Here is a 24,800-nt window from a genome sequence, read left to right as displayed (position 1 = left end):
GAGCAGGCAGAGGGACAAGGACAGCCCCGTGAATCCCATCGGGGCCGAGCCCACGGGGCGCAGCTCCCTGCGGGGACCGGCCCCGCGCGGCGCCGCCATTACACGGCCACAGCCCAGGGCGCCCGCGCGGGGCGGGGCCCCGCGGCCGCCATCTTCCCTCCTCCCTCACGGTGCCCCGGTGCCGGGGGGAACCGGGGGGGGACCGGGGGATGGAGCCGGGGCCATGGCGGCTGTGTGGGGCCGGGGGCCACTGGGTGGGCTGGGCTGTGCCATACTGGTGCGGTGTTTGGGTAACTGCAGCTGGAGGGAGCCGCGAGCTGCAGGCGGAGGGAGCCGGGGTTGCCCGGGGCTAAGGAAGCGAGAAATACAAAGTGAATAGTCCATGCATTAAAACACACAACCGCAGCATGCAATAGTCGAGTTATGACAACGATTGATTTATGACCTTGTATAAAGCCCAGATCGCGGCAACAATTACGTGCTGTAATGAGTTTGAGACAGCCAGAACTAATAAATAAATAAATGCAAACTAAATTAGTCAATATTTTTACAATGTACGACTATACAGCATTCAATAGTAATACTCAAGCTATGACAATGATTGATTGGTGACCTTGTCTGAAGTTCAGATCGCTTTCACAAGCACCAGCCCTAACTACCCAGAGCTTTAAGCGCTGGAGATGTCCACCAGCTGTGCATGAACCGGAGAGGCGGCAAGCTGGAGATGTCCAGGGCTAATTAGTCAATAAATGCAAACTAAATTAGCCAGTATCTATACAATGCACAGCAGTGACATTCAGTATTAATATTCAAATTGCAACAGCAATTGATTTACAACCTTGTGAAAAGTCCAGGCTGTCTTAACAAGCATGAGCCTTAATTACCTGGGGTCAGAAATGAGCTGTGGTGAGCTGGAAACATGCAGGAGACACTGGGGGCTGCAGGTACCCGTGGATCGCAGACACAGGGGACAGGGATCCAGAAACACAAACTACCCCATACTCCAATTCACACTGCACGACCACAACATGCAGCATTGAAGTTATGACAGTGATTGATGTACAGCCTTGTCTGAACCCCAGGCTGTTACAACAAGCATAAGCTGTCACGAGCTGGAGGTGTGAATGAGTCGACGCCACCGTGAGCAGGAGGTGTCTCTGGAGGCATCCAGGGCTGGGGATACCCATGAGGTATGAGGTGTCCAGGGCCATTTAATTAGTACATGAAAACTAATTAGTATCTATGCAATGTACAACTATGACATTCAATATTAACATTCAAGTTTTGTCGGTGATGTTTTGCAACCTTATCTAAAGCCCAGGTTGTTTTTACAAGGACACTGTCATGAGCTGGAGACAAAACAGAGCCAGAGGTGCAAATAAACTGGAGACACAATGAGCTGGAGATGTCCAGGAGACTTCCAGTTCTGGAGACATCCACAAGCTGGAGCTGCAAGTGAGCTGGAGAAGTCCAGGGCTAACTAATCAGTAATTGCAAACTAGTTAGACAGCATCCATACAGCGTATAGCAGTGACTTCCAATGTTCATATTACAACAGCAAGTGATTTATGACCTCGCCTAAAGCCTGGGCTGCTTCAACAGCCACGGGCTGCAGTTACCTGGAGCTGGAGGTGTCGGGGCAGGAGCTATGCTCCCTGAGGTGCAGAGCTGGGATGTCCCCAGCCACAAGTGGAGCCATGAGGCACAGGGCAGGTGGTAACCAAGGGGACTGTGGCACCCAGACCAGACCCAGCACCGCCACCAGGAGCCAAGGGCCCCGCTGCCACCCGCAGCTGTCCCTGGCACCCACCATGTGTCTCCTCCCCACCAGCCTCCCCCAGGACCCTGCTTCTCCCCGGGGTCGAGCACTTCCATGTACCAGCAAGCACAGCCCTGTGGCACTGCTGACACAGGCAAATCGCTGGCGAGGAACCATCAGCAAAGAGGCTGCAGGAGCTGCCTGTGTCCAGCTGGTGCCAGCGATGGGACTCGGAGGATGGCAGGAGCCAGGGTGCAAACCCTGAAGTGGCCGCCATGTGCAGGGCCCCTGTGCCTGCAGGAGCAGCTTTTTACTTAAAAGGAGGAGTGTGAGCTGAAACTCCCAGAAAATGGGGTTGTGTTGGGGTGGGAGAAGGGGTGTCACAGGTAATTAACAGGGTCACAGGTAGCCGGGGTGGAGTGGGGGTCACTGGTAGGGAGCATGTCCCCTTTGCAACACGCAGACAGGCACAGGCGTGCGGTCACCCTTTTATTAGCACCGTGACAAGCGCGACCCCTTGCCCCTCCAGCCGGCGCTGGGACCCGCCTGCAGGTTCCTGCAGCCGCTGCGGGGAGAGGAGAGCAGGGGAGCTGTCAGAGCCCCCCCAAAAGGGGGTGGGGAGGTCCCCATCGACCCCCTGCAGCCCCCTACACCTTCATGCGACGTCCGTCTCCAGCACGTCCTCGCTTTTGGAGGGCAGGTTCTTGCTCAGCGTCTCCATCTCCTCTTCCTTCCTCTTCCTGCGCTGCTTCCGACAGTGGCTTTTTTTTTTTTTGGGGGGGGGGATAATAATTAAAAAAATAATCAGGATGAGGCATCACCAAGGAGTCTGCCACACTGTTGCCCCTTCCCCCTCCTCTCATCCCACCCCACGGAGGCTGCGGACGGCTCCCAGCCCCGTGGCGATGCCCCAGCGCCCTCAAACACCACTCCCACACCTCCCATCCCCGCGCCCCATCCCCACATACTGTACGCAGAAGCAAGTGCAGACGACAAAGATGATGAGGACGATGATGCCGGCGATGAGGGAGATGACCACGATCTGGCCCCGGTCGCCCCGCAGGGGGAAGATGTCCACCAGCTCGCACCGCGCCCCCATGTAGCCTGGCTCGCACCTGCCCCGCGGCACAGGGGACAAGGGTAGGAGTCCAGGCACCACCTCACACCGTCCCCCCGTGCCACCGGGCCCTCTCCACCATGACTTACACGCATGCCGGCGCTGCCTCGGCCACGAGGAAGCGGCACCTGCCCTTGACGCAGTAGTGCCGGTACTCCTCGGGGCACCGTGAGAAGTGGCCCCGCCGCCGCAGCTGCGTCACGTTACCTGTGGGGACGAGCACAGGGTGGCCCTGGGGGTGGCAGCGCCCCGAGATGCTCCCCAAACCGTGGCGAGCCCGAGCCAGGCAGGCTGCCAGCACGCGTCCTTGGCTGCTGCCGGCTCGGGGACATGGCGCTGATAAGAGGGTGTGTGCCAGACAAAACACCCACACCGCTGGGCGCCCCCCTGTTACCTGCACAGCCCTCGCAGGGCAGCCCCTCGGTCACGTTGGCATCGGCGCCCACGCAGCTGAAAAGAGCCAGGCCTGGAGAGGAGGAGGCATGGCTCAGGGGAGCGGCACAGGGAGGGGACCCCCTTCCCTCAGCAGCATCATCGTCAGCTTTTCCCTGGGCGGGAAGGGAAGGGAAGGGAAGGGAAGGGAAGGGAAGGGAAGGGAAGGGAAGGGAAGGGAAGGGAAGGGAAGGGAAGGGAAGGGAAGGGAAGGGAAGGGAAGGGAAGGGAAGGGAAGGGAAGGGAAGGGAAGGGAAGGGAAGGGAAGGGAAGGGAAGGGAAGGGAAGGGAAGGGAAGGGGAGCTGCTCCCTGTCTGCAGGTGCCTGGCCAGGTGGCATCCTGGCCCCACATGTCACCAGCCACCCTCCTGCCAGCACCCCATCCCTTTTGTGCTGTTGGCACGGGCTTGGGGGACACAGGGGCAGCCGGTGGAGCCCCAGGCAGGGATGGATGCAGCAGCCAAGCGGCCCCTTTGGAAGAGCCTCCTGGAGGCTTCAAGTGCCACCACGCTGAGCCCCCGCTGTGACACTGCTGCCGCAGCAGGATGTGGGACACCCGCCAGGGAGCCCAGCCGAGGCGAGCGCCCCGGGTTTGGCACTTTGCGGGGATTCAGCCAGGAAAGGGGCGGCCGCGCTGGGACGTTCGCAGGCAGCGGCGCGGTAACCGGATCGCCGGCATACCAGCACTGACTCAGCACGGCTCCGCGGCGTGGGGCCGAGCTGGGGACGGGTCCTGCCAGCGGGGCCGGGTGTCTCCCGTGGGGTGGCACGGCACGGTGCCTCACAGCACAGCGGGGCACGTCCCTGTGCCGCGGGGAAGAGCTGGGGTGGGCGCGATGTCCTGCTAGGCCAGCACAGCCTCCCCATGAGGGGCAAGCCAAGCCTGGCAGGGCCACCAGCAAGCGGGGTGGCAGCGTGGGCAGCCTCCCGTGTCCCCCGGCTGGTGGCAGGGCCTTTCCCAGCACCGCGTCCCTCCTGGCTATATATAGGCACCGCCGCCGCAGCAGCACGCCTCGAGCCACCGGGCGCCAAGAGAGCGGGGCTCAGCCTGTGCTGCCTCCAGCAGAAGGGACGAGGCCAGGGCGGGCCCCCCGGCACCAGCTGCGGGCTGACTTCACCCCGAGCATGCAGCTCGGCTTGGGAAGCTCCCCAAGCAGGGCAGTGCCCCCGGCCTTATTGCAAACAGCTGCCGCAGCCGCCCTCCGCGAGGCCTCCCTCCGGCAGCCTCCCCTCCGCGGGGTGGTGGCACCGGGGATGCTGCGGGGGCTGGTGGCACCGCGGGGGCCCCAGAAGCTGGGTCTCAGCCTGCACATTGGCAGCTCTGGTCTGATGCTCTCCATCCGCCCCATGCAGGGCACCGCAGCCCCAAAACAGGTCGGGCACCATTCTCCGGGTGGGTGCGGGTTGGGCAGAGCGCGGCAGCAGCCCCACCAAAGGGCTGAGCCCCAGCTGCTCCCATCCGGGGGTGGGAAGGAGCACTCCGAGGTGGGACTTTCCCCTTTTGTGCACTTTTAGTGCTCAAGGAGATCACCCCACAGCGCAGAGATGTGCCCCGTCCCTGTGCCAACGCGTGCACCTGTTGGAGAGGTGCTCGCTGTGCCCGCATCCTCCATCCCGGGTGCTGTCTGGGACAGCGAAACACATCCACACGTCTGTCCACAATCTGTCCACAATCTGTCCACACGTCTGTCCACACGTCCACTATCTCCAAGGCCACCCGCGGGCAGGGTCCCGGTGCAGGTGACAGAAGAGCCCCGCTCAGTCCCGAGGGGCTCAGAGCCGAGCGCAGCCCTCGCCCACAGCCAGGCACAACCGGGGGCCACCAGGAGGGGACAGGGGGACACCGCGGGGCACCGGGGACGGGACCAGAGGTGGCACCGGGACAGAGGTGCGGGACACCGGGCTGGGCACGGGGCGGGACGGGAGCACCCCGGGGGAGGCTCAGGGTGCGGGGACCCCTCTCCAGGACCGTGCGAGCCCCGTAACGGGACAGGCCCCCCCCTCGCCGCCCCGCTGCCGCCGCTTACCGGAGGCGAGGGCCAGGCAGAGCAGCAGGGGACCGGGGCCGCCGCCCGGCACCGGGGCCGCCGCCGCTTCCATGGGCGCCGCAGCCTCCGCCTGCCCGGTGCCCGCTGCCCGGCGGCCGCGGCGGGGCGGGACGGGACGGGGCGGGACGGGGGCGGCCGCTGCCAGCACCGCCACCCATTGCCTCTGCCCTCCTCCTCCTCCTCCTCCTCCTCCTGCTCCTCTTCTCCCCCCCCACGGGTGGAAACCCACGGGTGGGGTCCCATCGGCGAGGGTTTCCCCGCCGGCCCCCTGATCGGGGGCTGCGGGAAGGTGGAGAGGGGACGGGACCCTTCGCACCCTCCCAAATGTCCTCCCAAATGTGCCCCCCCCCCCCCTGCACCCGCTGTCCCTGCGGGCGGAGGAAAGAGGGGCTGGAAAGGGAGCGGTGACCTCAAACCGCAGGATGGCAGCGATGGATGCGCGCCCTGGCAGCCGCCCCATTTGGCCGCTGGCCGGGGCTGAGCGAGCTCCTGCAGCAGCCCCGGAGGGCAAAACCCCACGCGTGGGGCCCTGGTGGCCGTGGGTTGTCCCCTGGCCACGCTGGGATGGGTGAGGCTGAAGTCACCCCAATGCTGCAGCCCGCCAGGCGCCCCCCACTCAGCGTCCTGCTCGCCCCAAATCCTCCGGTGCCAGCTCGCAGCCCCCGCTCCGTGAGGAGGATCCCATCCACCTGCAGGGAAAAGGGCTGGGGCCCGTGTCTGCTCCGCGTCCTGACCCTCGTGGTGTCCCAGACCCCGCTCCCGGGTGTCGCAGCAGACCCCACACCGCCCTTGGGGCGACTCCCGGCTCTGCCCACCCGCCCCCTTTTTGTGCACCGCTACCTCCAGCACGCCCCAAACCCAGCCGCCCTTCCTGCTCAGCAAACTCGCTCTTGCTTTGTCCTTTGCCCCCTCGATGCCCTCTTTCCCTTCTGCCTGCTTTCACCTCGTTGAGTCCGAAAACCAGCCCTTTCCTCGCTCCCCGCCTGGCTAAAATCTGCCTCGCTGCCCCCCGCCTGCCGCAGCAGGAAGGGCTTTCCGCGGGGAAGCTTTTCCCAGACCCCAAAAACACCAGGACAACGGCGGAGGATGCGAGAGGGCTGGGAGCAGAGCCGGAGAACCCCTTAAGCAGGGGGGATATAAAACAGGCTCCCCGAGCTGCTCCCGGCCGGGGGGTGTGCGGGCACCTGGCTGGGGAGGGGGGCGATGGAGCCGTCCCCCGGACCCAAACCCAACCCCAACCCCAACCCTATTCCCGTCCCGGTTCCCGGCCCCGTCCCGGTGCCAGCAGGTGCCGCTGCGCTCCCGGGGCTGCTGCGGGCGGGGAGCGGGGCGGGGAGCGGGGCTGGCGGTGCCTTCCCCATCCCGCCTCCTCCTGCCCTGCTTCCCTCCCTCCCTCCCTCCGCGGCTGCCCGTGCCGCCGGGACCATGGGCTGCTGCTGCCGCCTCCTCCTCGCCCTCCTCCTCCTCCTCCCGGCAGGTGAGAGGCCGGGGACACGCGTGGGAAGGGCAGGCGGGGGGGCACCCTTCTGCCGTGGGGGTGGGGGGCCCCGTGGGAAATAACACCTCCCCCCCTCAAAAAAAAAAATTAAAAAATGAAAAAATAAAACCACCACCCGCGGGTCCTCGGGATGGGGGGGGGATGCGCCCAGCCTGGAGCCACGCGTGTCCGCGGCCGCCAGTGGGGTGGGCAAAGGTGTTTGGCTGCTCCTGTCACTTGCATGGCACAGGTGCCCTCCTGGGGGGATTTGGGGGCAGCCCAAAAGCAGCCGTGTGTGTGTAGGGTGTGCGGTGGGCAAGCCCCACGCAGGGAGAAAGGCAGCCAGAGGCTGTGCCCCACTCGGTGGGATCCGGGGGCAGTCACCCACTGCACGAGGGGACCCCACTGTGCAAGGTTTTGGGCACATCGCCCCCGGTTCAGCCTCAGAAGCGTTCAGCCTGCCCGGCTTTCAGTTTATTTTTATGGCTGGAAAGTGAGGGGGGAGGAAACAAGCACGGGAGCGCTCTCAGCCATTTGTGCACGCCGTGCATCCCCGGCAAAGGGAGACCTGTGAGGGGACCAGAGGGCTCAGAGCACATCAGCTGCTCCTGGGACATCTCCCCCCAGCCAAGCATCCCTCCCGTGCCCACTGGGAGCTGTTTCTCCCAGTGCCAAGGACAGATCCGGCACCATTCCCACCAGCACCCAGCTCTGCAGCACCGGCAGGGCCCCCGTGGAAGAACCCAGGAATATTTCCTAGGATTTTGGCCCCGCAGCTTTTGGGATGCTTCCATCAAGGGCTTGGATCTTTTGGGTGTTTTCTATAATTTTTCTCCACTGGAGCAGCATTTACAAGAAAAAGTCTTTTGGCATCAATGCACGATTTAAATGTGCATTTAAATGATTTAAACGTTCATTTAAATGTATGATTTAAATGTTCATTCTTCAGGGCTTCATGACAGAGAGGATGCAGCTTGGCAGGAATAACTCCGTGCTTTTCTTGGCCCTGTAATGAAATAATAGCATCCCTTGCACGGCGTTTGAGAGGAAGGAGGAAGTTTGTCATACCTCTGACTTCTTGCTCAGGAGGCAAATTAGAGTGCTCGCAGCCTTGCCGGCCCAGCTGACGCAGAGGGCAAGGTCTGCGAAGGAGGCGAGGCTCAGCACCCAGGTGGTGCCGCCACAGGGACTCACGAGGGGATGGGGACCGTGGAGGGTGGCAGAGTCAGGATAAGGTGCACCATTCCCTACGCTGCTCTCACTTGTCTCCTGAAGGAGATGCGCAGCAAACACGATGGCTGGGGACCGCTGGGGTTAACCCAGGGTGAGAGCACTGCTGGATTCCTCACGTAGGTGAGGACTACCTGCTTGCCGTGGCAGAGCTGCCACATCCAGCTCTGTTTTCCTGGGCTGGAGCTCCTCTCTTTTGTGCTGCCTCTCAGCCGGTGTAACAGCCGAACAGCTTGCCACGCTTGCCTCTGGAGTGGCTCTGAGCAATGTGCTGCTAATGAAGCTCCCAGCCCAGGCCAGGTATGTGTTCCCAAAGCAGGGCATGGAAGTGAGACATCACCTTCATGTGACGTGCAGGAACCAGGACAACAGCATGCCCGCAGGAGAGGGAGCTGCTCCGTGCACTAGGTGGTGTACCCGGGGTTTCCCAGATGACTGGGGCTGATGATCTTGAAGGGGAGAATATCTGCGCTACAGGGATTTGGATTTTTCTCTCCCATTTCCATCTTCAACCCATGCAAAGCCCCCACAGGGCTGTAAACTGGGCAGAAGGGATGGCACCAGGTGATGTGCCTCCTCCTGGCAGCTCCGTATCCAGCCCTGCTCCCAGCCGGGTCCAGCAGGGCAGGATGGCCCTAAGGGAATCAGATGGGCACATTCCTCGGCGCTGAACTATGCTCGGTATCCTTTGATAACTGATGTCCTTCAGTTGCTTTGACAACCCTGCCTGCCTCCTAGCTCCTGAAGTCATGTGGTCCTGAAGGCAGATTTCTGGTATTTTTCTATCTTTTGTTCCAGTGCACTCTTCTGGCTACTGCTCCCAGCCGCAGCCCAGGTGCTGGGAGGACGAGGGACCCACTGCCTCAGCAGTCCTTCACCTTTTCAGATGTGCTTGTAGAGGACCCGGCTTGCTGCTGACCTCCCAGCCCTGTGGGTACAGGCTGTCCTGAGCAGGACGTGGTGGCACGTGGGGCCCTCAGCCAGGGATGCTCTGCGGGGTCCCCGCAGGACCCGAGGCTCAGGAGCAGCCTGTGTTGCTGGTGGGACCCCTTTTCTAGGCTGGAGGAGAGGACAGCCTGATGTGTTGTGACTTGAGGTGGCAGTGGCCAGGCTGGAGCTCAGGGTCCCATGGCGATGGTGGTGCAGGGCTGGGACATTTAGGGTGAGGCTTCAAGCAGGCAGCATGGGATCCCAGCGAGGTTTCACAGAGGGTCAGCGAGGTCTCGCAGAGGCCTGGCAGCCCTCTGGGGTCCTGCCACACCTGGTGGAGCAGCAAGACGCCCTGCTACAGGCTGTGGTGATGGCCTGTAACCTGCTGGGCCAGTCACACCCGGCTGACGTGCCCCGGGACGTCCGAGGGCAGCCTTACTTCAAAGCCACTGAGGTGCAGGGCCAAGCCTGACCTCGAGAGCCCCAGGGCTGGAGGACGTGTGGTGCAGGCCGGCAGCACGTCCACCCGGAGCTGCTTACTGCCCTGGCGTGGCCACCTCTACATCCCGGGCCCCCAAAATGCTGGGTGCGAGCTCTGCAGTCCCCTTTGCAGAGGTTTAGGTGCCTGCTGGTGTGATTTTGTGTCTGGAGTTAACGCTGCCTGCACTGGGGGGGCGAGGCCTGGTAGTGGCACCGCTCCCGGTGCCCTCCTGCTGCCTGCCTGGGAGAGGTGCCCAGTGCTCCCCATGGAGGCAGTGGGGGGCTGCGGGTGCCCCCTGCCAGGAACCTGTGCCCGCTTCCCGTTAAATAAGGAAAAGGCCACCCCAAAACACCTCCCTTCCCTCGCCTTTGATCTCCTTCGTGTTCCTCCCGCCAAGTGAGTCTTGGGAAGACTGCAGGAGTGCTTGAACCTGGTCAAGGGAGGAGAAATGGAGGATAGCAGTGTTCCTGTACCAAAAACAAAAAGAAAGGCTGTAAAGGGAGAATCAACTACTCTAACCTCAACTTGCCTCCAAGTGTTCCCACCTCCCCTTCAGCACTGGGATTTGGAGCCTGCCCTCCTGGGTGCCACCAGCGAGGGGCTTTGGGGGAAGCGGCTTTCAGGGCAGCAACGAAAATCGGTGTTGTCTTGAGATTGTTTTCCTCCTTTCTCACATAGCCCCATGACAAGGTGCTCAGGGGGTGTACATAAGAGTGCATGGGAATAGAAATTCCTCCCGACGTCACTTGTTGTTGGCATGCCCTTCCCGCAGCCTGGCTGTGCCCGGGGAGCTGCTGGGGACGGCCTGGAGCTGAGCTTCTCTCTGGAGAGAGCAGGAGGGAGAAAAAATAGCAGTCACTGGTGGGGACAGGGGAAAGAATGACTCATCTTCATGCGAAGAAATGGCGATGAATGAATGCACAAGGAAATGGGGGAGAAGAAAGCTGCCCTGTGTTATCGCTCCCAGCTGCATGGTGCCTGCTGGAGGGGCGGTGGGGATGGGGCCGCCAGCCTGGGCTAGGGGGTGCTGAGCCCTGCAGGGGGTGGGTTGGGATGCATGGGATGGGGAGTCCCAGGGTGCTGGGACCCTCTACCCCATGGCCCAGGAATGAGAGCAGGAAGAAATCCTCCTTTCCCTCCCTATCTGCTCCTAAAGGGGGATTTCAGCTGGCTTCGGGTTCCTGGGAGTTGTGACAAGCGCACAAGGTGCCAGCTGCCACAAGGATGTCTCCCTTACTAACCCTCATTTTTCTCCCTCCCAGGACTTGGTGATGACCCCACAGCTTCACCCCTTGCCCCCGCCAGCACCCCCCCAGAAGTGGTGGGGACAGCAGCGGGGCCGGGCTCGGGGGGCACAGCTGTCCCTGCAGCAGCTCCCCACCAGCCTGCACCACCGACTGCCACGGGACCCACCAGAGATGAGGTGTCCTCCGTGCCAGCTGAGGTGGATGACCCCAATGGGGGCACTGTGGCCATGTTGTCCCCTGCTTCCATCCCCACAAGCACTGTCACTGAAGCGGACAACCCCCCCGTAGCCTTCAGCTCGGTGCCACCAGCCTTGGAGACAGCCCCAAGTCCTCGGACAGTGCATAATGCCAGCGTGGAGGGAGGGACGACAGATTTGGGGACACCTCCCAGCCCCACGGGCACACCTACACCCTTCTCTTCCTCCCCACGCAGCAGCACCCCATACTCATCCCCTGGGACGGTGTTGTCCCCACCGACTGTCCCCAGCAGCACCACCCAGTCACCAGTGCCGATGAAGACTGTCCCTTCCCCAGGGACGATGGCCGTGGCATCGAGCCTGGCCACGGAGCCAACGTCCCCCTCAGTGACTGTGGCCAGCCCCACCGAGGACACAGCCGACGGCAAAAGCACCCCCTCCACCGGAGTCACCATGGAAGAGGTCCCACGTGCCTTGAGCGCAGGTGAGCAGCTCCCCTCCCCGTGCACGTATGCAGGCACACACACCACTTTTTTTTTTTCCTGCCCTTGCCATTTATGGCTTCCCTTTCTAGTTGTTTTTCCACCCAGAAGTGACACAAGAGCCTGGCTGTCAACCCTGAGAGCAAGGCTGAGCTTTCTTGATGTGCTCCCTGGAGGAGCCACCCACCACCTGGCTGCAGTAGCCTCCCACTGTGATTACTTTGTGACCTGTGGGCCCTGGGGAGAAACCCAGTTGTGTTTTAGCCCGAATCCACCTGCACTGTGTTACGGGAAGGTGGAGATCCCAAAAGTATATGGGTGCCTGGCACTGCTGCATGGCACAGCAGCCTCCCGAAGGGGTTTTGGGAAGCCCAAAGGGGGTGTCCGTGCTGGAGATGGCCGGCAGGGTTGCATCCCAGAGCTGCTGTGGGCAATGGGGCTGAGGGCTGAGCGCTGCTCTCTCTGCTGCTGCCCGCAGGGAGCATCGTGGCCATAACAGTGACGGTCATCGTGCTGGTGGTGCTGGTCTTCGCGGCGGCGGCGTACCTCAAGATCAGGTAAGGCCAGCAGCCCGCAGCGGGGACAAGCGTGAGGGCCATGCCTCGGAGCAAGGCCTCGAGTCCCAGCCTTGTGTATCGTGCCCCTATTTGGGCTTCAAGGTGCTGGAGGGCAGCCGGTGTGCTTGCTGCTCTGGGGGCCTCCCTGGCTGCGTTCGCCTTCTGCAGGCTGACCCGCTGCGTGCTTCCCCACAGGCACTCCTCCTATGGCCGGCTGCTGGACGACCACGACTACGGCTCCTGGGGGAACTACAACAACCCCCTCTACGACGACTCCTAGCAGGAGAAGATCCTTATTTATCAACGCTTCTGCAGCACGGCACCCGCTGCTTCCCCCCCACTGTGCGTGCTGGGCCGCGGCCAGAGCAGGCGCCTGGGCACCGAGCCGCAGCCACCGTGAGCAGGACCACGGCAGGTCCAGCAGAGGACAGGCGGCCGGAGGGCGGGTGCATGGCACCCACAATAAACCTGAGCGTTGGCCCTTTGCGTGGGAAGCTCTCTGATAATACGGGATGGATGCCGCCGCACCTCGGCTTCAGCAGCCGAGTGGGTCCTGGGGAGGGGAGGGGTTGGCAGCTTTGCTTTTAGCCCAATAAACCCGAATTCCCTGGGGGAGGAGAAGGGGAAGGATGGAGGCTTACACTGCATCGTGGTGCCCTCGGAAGGAACATGGGGGAAGCTAAGAGGGTCCCACTGCTCTGTGCATCCCTCCCTCCCAAATCGCCTCCCTGCATTGCCCCACTGCAAAGTCCTCTGCCTTCCCTCACCTGTGGTAGCTTGCCATGGGTCACAGGGCATTACAACTGCTCCTTTGCCTGTTTCTTCTTTTTTCTTTTTTTTTTCTTTTTGTGTGTGTGTGTTTGTGCACAGAAGCTTATTTCCTTTTTAATCCCACTTTTTAATTTTTATGTTTATATTCCCAAATACCATGTGGGAATGCCCAGGAAAGGTTCCCACCTGCACTTCTGGGATGAGAAGCAACTCACTGTTGCACCCTTAGCTGTCTGCTTCACAACATTACTTTTAATCCTTGAAATACCTCTCCTCTAAAATACACTGAAGCCGCTTTAATCCCCAGTTTATGCATATACCTGCTTGGACAAAAAAAAAAAAAAAAAAAAAAAGAAAAAAAAAAAAGAAAAGGGGTGATTTATGGCTGTTCTCATCTTTACAAGCTGTAATGCAGATGCATGCTTCTACCAGAGCAGGTGTGCTGGCAAGGTCTTTTGTCACTTTTGCAGGATCAGCACCTTGAAGCTGCCCATTCAGGGGACAGCTATGATGGGCAGGACTGCATTTCTGCTCTGGCTCCATGGCAGAGCAAGCCCCACGTGTCCTGAAACCAGGAGCTCCAGCCCTCCTCTAGCCATGATGCACAAGCATCTGGGTGACACTGGGTGAGCACTGGAGCAGGGGGTTATTTTGGGAATGGGCCAGTCACTGCCCCTACAACAGGGTCCACCCAGCACCTTTGCAGCCCCAAACCAGTGGGCCCATGGAGAAAACTTTTTCGTTTTTTGGGAGCTGTCACTGGGTGGCTGAGGTTCACCTCAATGCGGAGATCCCACTGCTGGGCTTGGTGGCACTAAGGCTGAGCTGTGGGTACCAAGTGGTTGTTTAATCTCTTTTAGTTCAAACCAGGTAGAAACTGTGAATAAAGCAGAGAGTGCTGCTAAAGCACTGCACAGCCCTAGGCTTTGCCCTTATCTGAAATACCGTGTGCACCTGGGTCTCCTCTGCCCTGTGCTGAAGGGCACTGCAGATTTGGAGCAGGTGTGACAGCAGGCAAGAAAAGCAATCAAGGCGCTGGGAATGACCAAGGGGCAAAGAGGAAAATGTGATAATTAAAATCACAACCAGTGCAGGGAGGGCACTCCTCATGTATTGCTTTTTCCAGCATTGTTGTGGCTGGTGGGAAATGGGTCCGTGTCAATCCTATGGCTCCTTGGTGGAGCATGCCAGCTCTAGGAGAAACCAGATGAGTTAATGGGAGAAAAATGCACTGATAACAGCACCTTCACACCTACCCAGACGAGGAAAGGCAAGCTTTCAGCATATACAGGGCAAGTTTTATGACAGGGTGTCTCTCGTCTTGTATTTCCTTTTATTATTCTTATATATTTACTTATACTGATGACGTTTCAGTGGGCCCCAGGATATCCACTCTTCTGGGCTTATGTTTATGGGCTTAAATACATCCTAGCAGGCATACCCCAGGAGGGAGCACTCCTTTCCCATACCGAGTGATAGGGGGCAGAACCTGAGGCCACCTGTGGAAAACCAAAATACCTCCTGGGATGCTGAAGCTCCCCAGTATTTAATACGAGGGTCCCCTTCTTTTTCCCCAGCAGCCCTGAGGATGAGGGGATGCTTGCAAAGCAGCCAGTGTGAGATAAAACCTGCTCACATCGTGTCAGGATGTGGAAACCCAATGCGCGGATGAAAACAGATGTCTCGAGGGAGCTTTCTCAGCCACCGAGTTATCGTTTCCTGCAGAGACATTGTGGAACAGAAGTTTTATGGTTTTGCTTCAGGTCGTGACCGAAAGCACGAGGGCAGCCTGTGGCATCCCCGATCGGCCCCGGCGAGCTGCTTGGGGAGGCTGGGGAAGGGAGGGGAGAGGGCACCAAGGGCATTTCCTTGTGTCCAGTTGTCACCTGAGAAAACACTTGTCGAAACCACCTTGCAGTAATAATAACAGCAGCATCAATAGAAACCCAAGCCAGAAGCACGTGCAGCAAACTGGAACAGTGCTGCTGGTGAAACCCTTGGGTGACGTGGGTCTGGAGCCCCACCTGCGCTGCAGGACCGCAGTGTGGTGATGGTGGCCTCCTCCTGAAGGGCAGGTGTGCCAGATCAACCTCAGCCCGCTACACCCGCCAGAAAGCAGGCGGAGGGATGGTGCAAGCAGTGGGCTAGCAGCAAGCTGTGCCATCCAGTGGGTCCCCTTATCAGAGGAGGGTGTGGTGATGATGGTGGAGTGCCCCCAGCTCTGGGATGAAAGCTTTTGGGGTCCCTGTTCTGTCCACCCTTTGGAAAAGCAAGGGCTGCATGAGGTAGCTTGAACAGCCTGTGCAAGGATGTCAAATTCACCTCTTTTCAAAGAAAAGGTAGCTGCAAGTTATCACATCTGTCCATAGGTAAAGCCCAGAGCTCCCCCAGAGCTTCCACCAGGCACGCCAATGGCTCCCATTAACTCAGATGTCCATATATATTTTACACGCAGTTATAAAGGCCCTATGAAGAAATGACTCAACAGCGACCGCGCTGATTCGATTTGGCGATGATGTACAGGGCAGGTAATTACCGTCTTCGCGTTATTTCATTTCCTCTGGCCTCGCCAGAGCAGCTCCGCGCAGCCAAACCCTGCGAGGTTCCCTGGAGGAGGCAGCAGGGGCTGTGACCTGCCACGTCCAGGGGGCTGTACACCCATGGGGGCCTGGGCTGAAACAGCAGAAGCAACAACAGAACAACAGAAGAAGAAGAATGGGAGAGCATCACAGGGAACAGCCTCTGCAAGGGGCTGCTGTAGAGGCCGGGGCCTCCGCCGTGCTGCCCCATTCCCCTCCCCGTCCTTCCAGCTTTCCCAAGGATCTCCCTCCTCCCACAGCACGATGGCAATGCAAAGGGGGAAAAAGACGAAACTAAAAATAAAAGCATGTTAACAAGCCTCCCCCTCGCTCCCCTGCCCCCAAATAAATAAATGAAGCAGGATATCTATGCCACAAGCTTGCTTTATTTACAGAAAAGAGCAGTAGCCTGCTTGTTCCGAAAGCTCCCCCCCTCCCCCTTTTTGGCCAGATTCCCCCATCTCTGGGATACTTTATTTATTAGAAAACATAGCTCGCATAGCTGCGCCCAGCACGGCACGTTCCCCGGGCTGGTGGCACAGCGTGGCTGCAGCACCGCCGAGGCCACGGTCCTGCTCCAGATCTCCTGCCTCGCCTTCCCTGGGGAGAAGGGCTCGACTTTGCCACATGTAGAAGCACAGAATCACCTGGGTTGGAAAAGACCGCCAAGACCATCAAGTTCAGCCATCAAAACGATCTCTACAGCTCATAGCTAAATGATCTACAGCTCCAGCATCTGTTACTTTAACCCCCCCCCCCCAAAAAAAACAAAAACCAAAAACCAAAAACCAAAAAACAAAAAACAAAAAAAAAGCTAGAAAATTCACAGCACAAGGACCATGCCTCACCAACTTTTTCCCACAGCCCGTCTAGCACGTGCCAGCGGAGTGCTGTCATCCCCAGCTGCCACTCATTTTTAAAGGTCATTTCTCAAGCCGTCCCCACGTGAGCGCGGCCGCTGGCAGCACGCTGGTGCTGACACGCAAGAGGAAGCCCAGGGAAGCCCTCTCCGTCAGCTCTCACCACTCACAAGCACCTCCAACCAAAACCCTTGGCCTCCAGCCCAACCAACTTGCGCTCCTGGATGTCATGGAAGTATTTGTGCGTTTTTTATTTTTAGCTTTTTTTTTTTTTTTTTTTTTTTTTTTTGCACCACCGGGGGAGGGTGCAGAGGTCCTGCACCAGCCCTGCTGCAAGCTGGACAGGCAGAGGCTCTGCTAGGGCTCGGCTATAAATAGAGCCCAGCAGAGGCAGGCACCAGGAGCACTGCGCTAATTGTGCTCGTTCCAGCTGGGGAGGAAGGCAGAGGGCTTCGTGCAGGCAGGGCAGCACCGCTGCCAGCAGCCGGCTCCAGGAGAAGCCCACAGCCCCATGCTCCTCTGCTTGCGGGCCATCTCCCCCCCCGGGTTTTGCATTCCTCAGCAAGCCTTGGCTTTATTAATAGCTCCTCTGACCTTGTTTGCATCCACAGCCTGCTGGAATGCGGAGATTTTCCCACCAGGCAGCAACGAGCCCATCCGCTCCTCATCAGAGAGGGGGCTTGGGCTCGGGTGGTGGGCAGCGGGTTTGGGCGTTGCTGCTGAGGCTGCTTCAATGCAAAGCCCTTGCCCATCACCCTGCCCCTGCTTTACTCAGTTTCCCCGGGAGGAAGGGACGAACCCAAGGCTGTGGGAACAAAGCAGGCTTTGCACCACCATGTGTGCACCGGGCCTCCGCTCTCCTTGCCCCCCCAAAAAGGGCAGCATCCAGCACCTCCACGGGCGAGGGCAGCTCTCCCTGCAGCACCTGCCATCCCAGACGTGCTCCTTGCTCATCTTTATCCGCCGCATTTATCTTCATCTCCCAGCCATTCATTTTCTGCTGCGCCGTGCGCTTCGTGGCCCTGCGGGAGGCAGCGAGGGCTCCGTGCCAAGCTCGATGCACACCGCGGGAGCCCAGCTCCTGTTATCGGGTTTCCCAGCTGCTGCCCCTCGCTCCGGCCAGCTCCGGTGGGGGATTTAGCCTGCCCCCTCCACCCAGCAGCAGCCGTGTGAGATGGGCTTTCCCCCAGCTTTCAGCTTTCCACCTCACCTCCTCCACCTTGGCGCTGAGCTGCTGCAGGTGCGTTGCCTGCTGGAAAAAGCAGTGCCAATGCAACACATTTATGGCTCAGCCTGACTTAAAAAAGAGAGAAACCCCTCGCTAGAGCAGCAGCAAATACCAAGAGCAAGAGAGGAAAAGGTCAAAGTCGGCCGGAGCCCACCCCCTGTATCATTTTCGTTCTCAGCCTCATGCAAACGTACAGCTGGGGAGGGAGCTGCTCCTCCAACGCTCAGCTGAACTAAGGGTTTTCTTTCAGCCTGGTCTTGTGACTGAAACCCGAACAGGAATATTTCCAGCTGCGACAAAATTAGCGTAGAATTTAGCATAAAATCTGCCTGCTTATGGACCTGACCAGCATGGCTTTAGATTTAGCAACACAGTCGAAGGCTACGCAGCGACCGAGCTTCCTGATGCTCGCCTCGCAGCCGCGCTGTGATATGCTGACAGCTCATCTACCTCCTAATTTTTGCAGGGGAAAAAAAAAAAGAGACAAACAGGAAACAATTTGCTGGTAATGAGCACAGCGCTATGGAAATGATGGCTGGAAGACGCACGGAAATTCAGCCTTGACCTTTGCAAGCCACAAGCCCGCGTTTCCCCCGCGCGGCGCTCGCCGGTAGTGGTGCCCGCGGTGCCGCCTTCGGTGCCCCCTTTCCTCTGCACCTCCTTCAGAGCCCTGGCACGCTGCAGCTCTTTAAATACACATTTCGCTGAGTGAGTGAAGAAGCTGCTGCATCTGTTTCTTCCTGGGAGTTGCTTGCAGGGTTAATTCTTTCTGTTCTTTGGTGGTGTTGATTTTGCATGGGTTAAGGCTGGCTTGGTGCTTCCAGCCATCTCCAGCAGCTGTAGGGTGGAAGCATCCTTGTCCCAGTTCTCACAGGCACATGGGTGGAGGCAGCAGCCTCAGGTTTGCTTGGGTAAGCCCAGCCCTCGTGGTCTCCTTTCCCCACCCACCCACCAGCACAAACCCTTCAAGACGTGTACGGGACAAGTTGCTGTGGCAGCCTGCCTTGGTGCTGGAGCCCACAATGGCTGCACGTAGCTCCCCAGTGAAATATCCCTTTGCTCCAGTCTCTGGGTTTTGACCAGCATGAGGAATTCATTCTTTATTCTGTTTCCAGCTATGCTGCCTGCCCTGAGCACGCAAGCACTTCTCCATGCTCTCTCTCCTGTTCCCCTTGCCACCCAAATCCCACCCCGTGGATTACCCGCGTTGTCCAACAGAGTCACTCGCACCCTAGCTTGGGCAGGGGAGGGGACGGCCAGGATTGGGGCAGGAGAGCAAGGACACCAGGCTCAGCCCCGCACAAACCCGGCTGCAGCTGGCCAGATGACACGAGCTGCTCTCGTTTCCATTTTAATCAGATCTCCCCCGAGCAGGGCACAGTTAATTTGCTGCTCGCCTGGCAGCAGCTGCTGCTTGTTTTGATGGAGTCACCATGACTCAGGAGGTGACGCTCGCTCCCTCCACATCTGCTCGCCGCGGCCTCCCGCGATGCTGCTGGGTGATTTCACTTCGTTTTCCCCTGGCAGGCTGCAGGCAGCGCCACTCCGGAGATGTGAAACGCCTGCTGTCTGCAAACACCCGCCTGCAAGAGCGAGGCAGCTCTCCCCCGTGAAAAACTTCATCGATGCAGCAGTGCCCCTGCCAAACTGCCCGACCACCCTCAGGTGAAGGGTGCTGGATCTTGGTTTACCCAGCAATTTCTAGAAAGCATGCACGTAAAAGACCACAGCACATGGCATAATTTGTTTTAATAGACATTGTTTTACATTTATAGCAGTGAGAAAAGTGCTTCAGAAAGAGATACGTAAGCAAGCTACAGTAATGCTATCATCCGATTCCTACTATTTCAGACATAACGGGGCACTGCCAGATCAAGTCTGTCGCTTTACAACAGAGCAAGTTAAAGACGAGTAGTTGTACTGTGAAGACAAACTGTTGTCACTTTCCCCTGCACATTTCATGCAACTGGGACACTGCACAGCCTGAAGTTCTCAGAAACGAAGAGCTTTCTGTAATACTTGGTTTGCAAAACACTTCGGGCAGGATATCACACAGAAGAGGAGGGGGGGAGGTTTTGTTTTTCAGAAGAACGCATTTCTCTATCGTACCTTCTCCGACCACAATGAAGATGCCACATAAAAAAAAATAGTAATAATAAATCACAAACCTGGTGCCTGTGCTGGAGTCCCTCTCTGAACTGCTGTTACTTTAGCAAACAGCCCAGGCTCAGACGGATTAGTCAGCCCAATGTTAGTCTGACAAGACAATGGTATGTGCTCCATTTAATGTTACCTAACCAGCAAAACATCCAGCTACCTGCCTGCCTGAAGCGCTTCGTAAGAGAACAAAACAACTGAGGATCAAAAGCCGCGTGAATGTAACTGCAGCTGGCAAAGGAATCCGCATGAAGAGACACCAGGTGGGGTGGACCCTTGGGAGAGGGGCAGCCCTGCATGATTTTTAGGCCATTCATCACGTGTACCCACGCAGAGCAGCACTGCTTTTAAAATGAGGATTGTACTGTGCATGTGTGCACGGCGACAAATCAAAGGGATGCAATTTCTGCAAGCCTCCATCCGCTCGCACCGATAGCTCCGAAGCCCTAGAACAAACACGTCATTTCAAAGAACAAAATGTTCTCATGCAAAGCTTTGCAGATGTCAGCACTATGTAAAAGGCCACTCTTAAAGCTCCCAATTTCCCCCAGCAGCTGCAACCAGAACAGCCATACCTCCACCCCGCGCTACGCTCACAACCTTTGGCTGCCCCACCAGAGCACGCTCTGCTCCGACAGCTGCTGCTCACAGCAGCTTCCCATTGTGCACCTCACGAATTATGCTCCCGAGCTGCCTCCTCCTTGGCAGGGTAAACCACTCCCTCCAGAGACTGACCCTTGCTGCTATCGCTCTGCCCGACGGGGAGCTTCCCAACCACCTGCTGCCCCAGGTGCTAGGGAGGGGGACGCTGCTTGCAGGACTCCTTTGCACCAGCACAAAATCTTCACCGTCGGTGTGACGACTCCGAGTTAACTTTTACTGAAATTTTATTATTATTATTTTTTAATAGATAGCCTCTTCCACAGCAAGGTCTTCTGTGTCCAGCCGTATGCAGCACGTATCTTAGTCACCGCTACTCCGCGGGCTGCTTGCATTTTCCATCTTGGGCAGTATTATACGATTCACAGTTTGTACACTTCATGCCTAGGAGATGGAACTGCACTGTAGAGCGGGCATTGCAATCATTACAAAGGATCTACGTATATAGGAAAGAAGAAGAGAGAGAGAGGCTGTAGCATCAACAGGACACTCAGCAACATAGTACAACTATGCTTTTAGCAGCTACAGAACTGGCTTGCCGTCAGGGCACAATGCCAAAAATATTTTCTTGTTAAGGGCAGCAGCAGAATAGACAGGGCTGATTTAACTGCTCAGTTTGCAGCTACAGGGACAGACACGCCTTAGCTTCTTCTCTTTATGTAGCAGAACACCAGAGAAAACCTCAAGTCAAAACGAGAGCAGATTAACAACAGCTACCAACATTAGCTTGTCTGCTGTGTAAGACATAAGTCAAAGTGAATGCTCTTCTCAAAACGAGCAGCGAGGAGATTTTCCATAACGCTCTGACTCAGAGAGTCAGTCAGATGTGCTGCCTAAACCAGAACAAACAGAACATCAATGATCTGAGTGGTTTAATTCAGTCTCACTAGCAAGCAGCACCCAGTTTCACAGTTCTGAGGTAACTGAAAGGAAACAGAAATTTGTATTTGCCAGCCTTGCACAAATCAATAGCTGAGTGTTTTTGCAAGAAAAACAACAACAAAAAAAAAACAAAACCATGGAACGCGAAGCTCCAACGTACAAAAAAATGAAATATTTCTGCTTTTTGCTTTGACAGCACCTAATGCTACAGAAGGAAACAAGATACTTCCGAAGACCAAGCCATTTCTCCACTGTGTGATATTACGGCATTTTCTGTTTTTATGTTGTTGTTGGGTGTTGTTTTTTCTTTTGTTTGTTTTGCTAGTGGCACGGAGGGTGCCTTTGTTTATAAACCCAGCAGATCACACCGTAAGCCGACACATGACAGTTCTTTATCATTCCCTGAGTCAGGTTGGCTTCTGATCCAGGACAAGTTCCTACTGCCCTCTACCGCCAGTACGGCAGAGATGCAGATCTGCCAAGGGCAGAGGCATGCACCGGTCTCTTACCTCCACCATCATGTTCTGATACTCTGTGGGCATAGGAGTCTGCGCTACTTCATCATCCAGCTGCCGCCAGTACCTCCTCATATCTAAAGCCGAGTGCATGCACAAAGGACACCTGTAACCTCTGGCAAAGAAGGGAAAAAAGTCTAATTCAGAAGATGGAGAAGGGCCATGGAACAACAAAAGGTCAAGTTTCTCATCATACAGGTCAGAGAGAAACTCTACAGAGAGAAACTCTGCAAACTGAAAGCTCTTGCAATCAGAGCTGGAAATTAAAAGCCCCTTTTCCCTTTAGGAGTTGCCCTGAAATTACTGAGTACTGGCACCATGACCTTTGCCCCTTCAAGTCATCTGCTTGGATTAAACCATGCACAGACAAGAGAGGTTTATAAATACTTACTCCTTTAACATCTCCTCATAACATGTTCTGAAAAGAAAACAGAATGAGAGGCTTGGTAAGAAGAACGCAGCTACCGACCAGTAACACATCTGGGTTACTAACCCAACACGTTTGGACTGAACAAAGGGAAAAGGCACACAGCTATCCCCAGACCGTAAATTAAAAATATCCTCAGTCCAAGTGAAAAGAAAGCTTTCCCACAAAACCATTTGGTACTTAGCCAAACAAGCAGAGATAAAGCACATGTGATTCCATTCTAAGGTCTTCTAAAGTAACGTGAGTGAACAGATTCAAAAATATGTCACGGGTTGTGTCATTCGATTTTGCTAAGAAAACCAGACTGACATACCACAAGGTAAATTTAAGGTAGATGGGACCTGAGGGAAGATTCAATCTGGAGAGGCCTCTGTCAAACATGAAGGCCATTAACTGTACACACAGAGAAAAATGTGGAAAGGAAAGTGTCTATCTCAAGGTTACAAGGATGGGAGGGAAACAGGTGGTCCTGCTGTAATCGTCCTTCTAAGGACACCTAATAAAAGCCCGATAGAGTGGACAGGCTTTGTAGTGTAACAAAGTACTTCAATGCCTTGGATGTGCCCAAGGAAACTCAGCAGAGGAAAAAAATAACAGAATGAATCCTCCACCACCACCAAGATCCAGTGGATTGTGGAAGACATCTTTTCTGAAGAAAGTGCTTCCTGCTAAAATGCCACTCTACCACGAGATCATCTGGTCCAACCATCCCCCTACCGCCAATGTCACCCACTACGCCATGTCCCCAAGCCCCATGTCCAACCTTTCCTTGAACACCCCCAGGGACGGTGACTCCACCACCTCCCTGGGCAACCCGTCCCAGTGCCTGACTGCTCTTTCTGAGCAGAAATGTCTCCTCATTTCCAACCCAAACCTCCCCTGGCACAACTTGAGGCCACTCTCCCTAGTCCTATCACTAGTTATCTGCAAGAAAAGGCCGACTCCCAGCTCCCCACATTTTCCTTTCATTTGTAGAGAGCAATGAGGTCTCCCCTGATCCTCCCCTTCTCCAGACTAAACAACCCCAGTTCCCTCAGCTGCTCCTCATAGGATTTGTGCTCCAGGCCCTTCACCAGCTTCGTAGCCCTGCTCTGGGCACGCTGCAATAAGCAGTGCACACTAGGCAGCAGGTTATTTCCAGTGCTCAAATATTTGCAATACTTTACTTGTGCAGAAGATGACCACATGGCAGAACACGAGCTTCAACACGGGACGTGTGAATATCCTGTTTTGAGACAAGTATTAGACAAAAGAAAAAAAAAAAGTATTAAATTCAAGGACAGCCAACAGCACATCCAATTGCAAGAGTCAAAAAGATGTAGCTCACCTCCAAACATATTGGACAATCCTGTCTGGAGACATTTTCGATGCACTTTGCGAAGACAAAGAAAAAGGTTAATCTACTATACGGTTATTTACATTGGTTTAAACATGGAAATTCCTAGAGACAGACAAGAATGTATGAAACACTATTGTTTTCATTTACGCTTGATGTTCTGAAGATTAACAGGTGGTTTAGCATAACAATAGTAAAACACAGCTTGGAAGTATACACAGGGAAGCGGCTCCCAAGCCTTGCCCAGCTCTCCCCGTGCTGCAGGAGGGACAGCAGCTCCGATTTAAACACCGTCAGGGACTGACAGAAGAGGGGTGGAAGGAGACCAAGGCGTGTTCCCTACGGGTGTTTTCCTTCAGTTGTGGGCGAAGCCAGCCCAGAGGCGTGTTGTTTGGTGCACTTAGCGCAAGGCTTGAGCCCGCCGCCTGCGTGTGCTGGGGCCAAGCCCAGGCAGCCAGCTCCTGTCAGCGAAACCGCGCTGCTCCCCAAAGGCAGGCACAAACTGCCGTGTGCTCACCTTGTGCTTCCCTCGGAGGCTGAGGCTCAGGCACAAGTTGCATTTCGAGCAGTGGAAGAAATCCTCCTTCGGGCCGATCCTGAGGAGACAAGCGGCGGGTCAGCAGCAGCAGCAGCCGCCCCCCACCCCACCCCACCCCACCCCGACCCGAGCAGCCGATGCCGAGGGGCGGGTGCCGCACCTGCAGATGCCGCAGTCGTCGCAGTGGTACTGCTTCTTGTCGCGGTCGAAGAGGTGGCACACGCCGCAGTAGTACTCGCCGAAGAGGCTCTGGCAGCCCTCGCAGCGCTGCTGGGCCTGCGGGGGCCGCCACACAGGGGGTAACGGGGGTGAGGTGCGCGGCTCAAGATAGCGCCGCCGCCCCCAGCCCCAGCCCCCGCCATGCCGGCGCCCCCCGCCCCGTCCCGCCCCGTCCCGCCCCGCCCCGGCGCCCACCTTCTGCAGCAGGCGGCAGCGGCTGCACTGCACCTCGGCCACGCGGAAGCGGTCGAGCCGGTGCTCCTCGGCGCCGTCGTGGCACAGGCGGCAGGGGTAGAGCTTCCCGCAGCACGGCGCCTGCAAGCCAAGCGGCACGGCTCGGCTCAGGGCTCAATGCCCGGCCCCGAGCCCCCCGGCCCCGCGCCCACCCCGCCGCCGCCGGCTGACCCTGAGCAGGCAGCCCCGCCGGTAGTGCTCGCAGCCGCCCTCCTGCTCGCCGCCCGCCGCCATGGTCCCGGCCCGGCACCACGCCCGGCACCGCGCTGCGCCGCCCCTTCCGCCGGGGGAGGCCGGGCAGGAGGCTGTGCGGGGAGGCGGCTGGGGGAAAACGAGGCTTGTGCTGTTCATAAACACCCGCCGGGTCCTGCTTTTGTAACACAGGCAGTGCCGCCGAGGTACGTGAGCGGCTACACCGGCAGCTTTACACCCGGTGA

The 24,800-nt window shown here is 57.5% G+C and overlaps 3 protein-coding genes across 3 annotated transcripts; 1 reads left to right on the top strand and 2 right to left on the bottom strand.

The window, feature by feature from the left end:
• Nucleotides 1–2,235: 2,235 nt before the first annotated feature.
• On the bottom strand, nucleotides 2,236–5,492 carry BTC (betacellulin). The gene is made up of 5 exons (XM_068681557.1): nucleotides 5,336–5,492; nucleotides 3,271–3,342; nucleotides 2,966–3,083; nucleotides 2,728–2,874; nucleotides 2,236–2,520 (listed from the first exon to the last, which is right to left on the bottom strand). The coding sequence occupies exons 1-5, from the start codon at nucleotides 5,406–5,408 to the stop codon at nucleotides 2,415–2,417; spliced, it is 516 nt and encodes a 171-aa protein (XP_068537658.1). The 5' UTR covers nucleotides 5,409–5,492; the 3' UTR covers nucleotides 2,236–2,414.
• A 1,184-nt stretch (nucleotides 5,493–6,676) lies between these two features.
• PARM1 (prostate androgen-regulated mucin-like protein 1) lies at nucleotides 6,677–12,443 on the top strand. The gene is made up of 4 exons (XM_068681555.1): nucleotides 6,677–6,833; nucleotides 10,737–11,402; nucleotides 11,879–11,957; nucleotides 12,153–12,443. The coding sequence occupies exons 1-4, from the start codon at nucleotides 6,782–6,784 to the stop codon at nucleotides 12,235–12,237; spliced, it is 882 nt and encodes a 293-aa protein (XP_068537656.1). The 5' UTR covers nucleotides 6,677–6,781; the 3' UTR covers nucleotides 12,238–12,443.
• Nucleotides 12,444–19,127: 6,684 nt separating this feature from the next.
• RCHY1 (ring finger and CHY zinc finger domain containing 1) lies at nucleotides 19,128–24,693 on the bottom strand. Its single transcript, XM_068681558.1, has 9 exons — nucleotides 24,535–24,693; nucleotides 24,325–24,444; nucleotides 24,071–24,186; nucleotides 23,890–23,968; nucleotides 23,364–23,408; nucleotides 23,203–23,261; nucleotides 22,001–22,027; nucleotides 21,604–21,724; nucleotides 19,128–20,648 (listed from the first exon to the last, which is right to left on the bottom strand). The coding sequence occupies exons 1-9, from the start codon at nucleotides 24,595–24,597 to the stop codon at nucleotides 20,526–20,528; spliced, it is 753 nt and encodes a 250-aa protein (XP_068537659.1). The 5' UTR covers nucleotides 24,598–24,693; the 3' UTR covers nucleotides 19,128–20,525.
• Between the last annotated feature and the right edge of the window lie 107 nt (nucleotides 24,694–24,800).

The sequence above is a fragment of the Anas acuta genome, chromosome 4 (assembly GCF_963932015.1).
Source record: "Anas acuta chromosome 4, bAnaAcu1.1, whole genome shotgun sequence".
Lineage (NCBI taxonomy): Eukaryota > Metazoa > Chordata > Aves > Anseriformes > Anatidae > Anas > Anas acuta.
This window is presented reverse-complemented; position numbering and strand designations above follow the sequence as displayed.

What these genes read in the sequence shown, in the direction of transcription:
- BTC (XM_068681557.1), bottom strand. Translation starts at nt 5,408, where the DNA reads ATGGAAGCGGCGGCGGCCCCGGTGCCGGGCGGCGGCCCCGGTCCCCTG. An exon ending in GAGGCAGCGCCGGCATGCGT is followed by an intron (nt 2,875 to 2,965) that starts GTAAGTCATGGT and finishes GCCGCGGGGCAG; the next exon opens with GTGCGAGCCAGGCTACATGG. An exon ending in TGCACTTGCTTCTGCGTACA is followed by an intron (nt 2,521 to 2,727) that starts GTATGTGGGGAT and finishes AAAAAAAAAAAG; the next exon opens with CCACTGTCGGAAGCAGCGCA.
- PARM1 (XM_068681555.1), top strand. Translation starts at nt 6,782, where the DNA reads ATGGGCTGCTGCTGCCGCCTCCTCCTCGCCCTCCTCCTCCTCCTCCCG. An exon ending in CCTCCTCCTCCTCCCGGCAG is followed by an intron (nt 6,834 to 10,736) that starts GTGAGAGGCCGG and finishes TCTCCCTCCCAG; the next exon opens with GACTTGGTGATGACCCCACA. An exon ending in CCCACGTGCCTTGAGCGCAG is followed by an intron (nt 11,403 to 11,878) that starts GTGAGCAGCTCC and finishes TGCTGCCCGCAG; the next exon opens with GGAGCATCGTGGCCATAACA.
- RCHY1 (XM_068681558.1), bottom strand. Translation starts at nt 24,597, where the DNA reads ATGGCGGCGGGCGGCGAGCAGGAGGGCGGCTGCGAGCACTACCGGCGG. An exon ending in GCTGCCGCCTGCTGCAGAAG is followed by an intron (nt 24,187 to 24,324) that starts GTGGGCGCCGGG and finishes CGGCCCCCGCAG; the next exon opens with GCCCAGCAGCGCTGCGAGGG. An exon ending in ATTGTCCAATATGTTTGGAG is followed by an intron (nt 23,262 to 23,363) that starts GTGAGCTACATC and finishes GTCTCAAAACAG; the next exon opens with GATATTCACACGTCCCGTGT.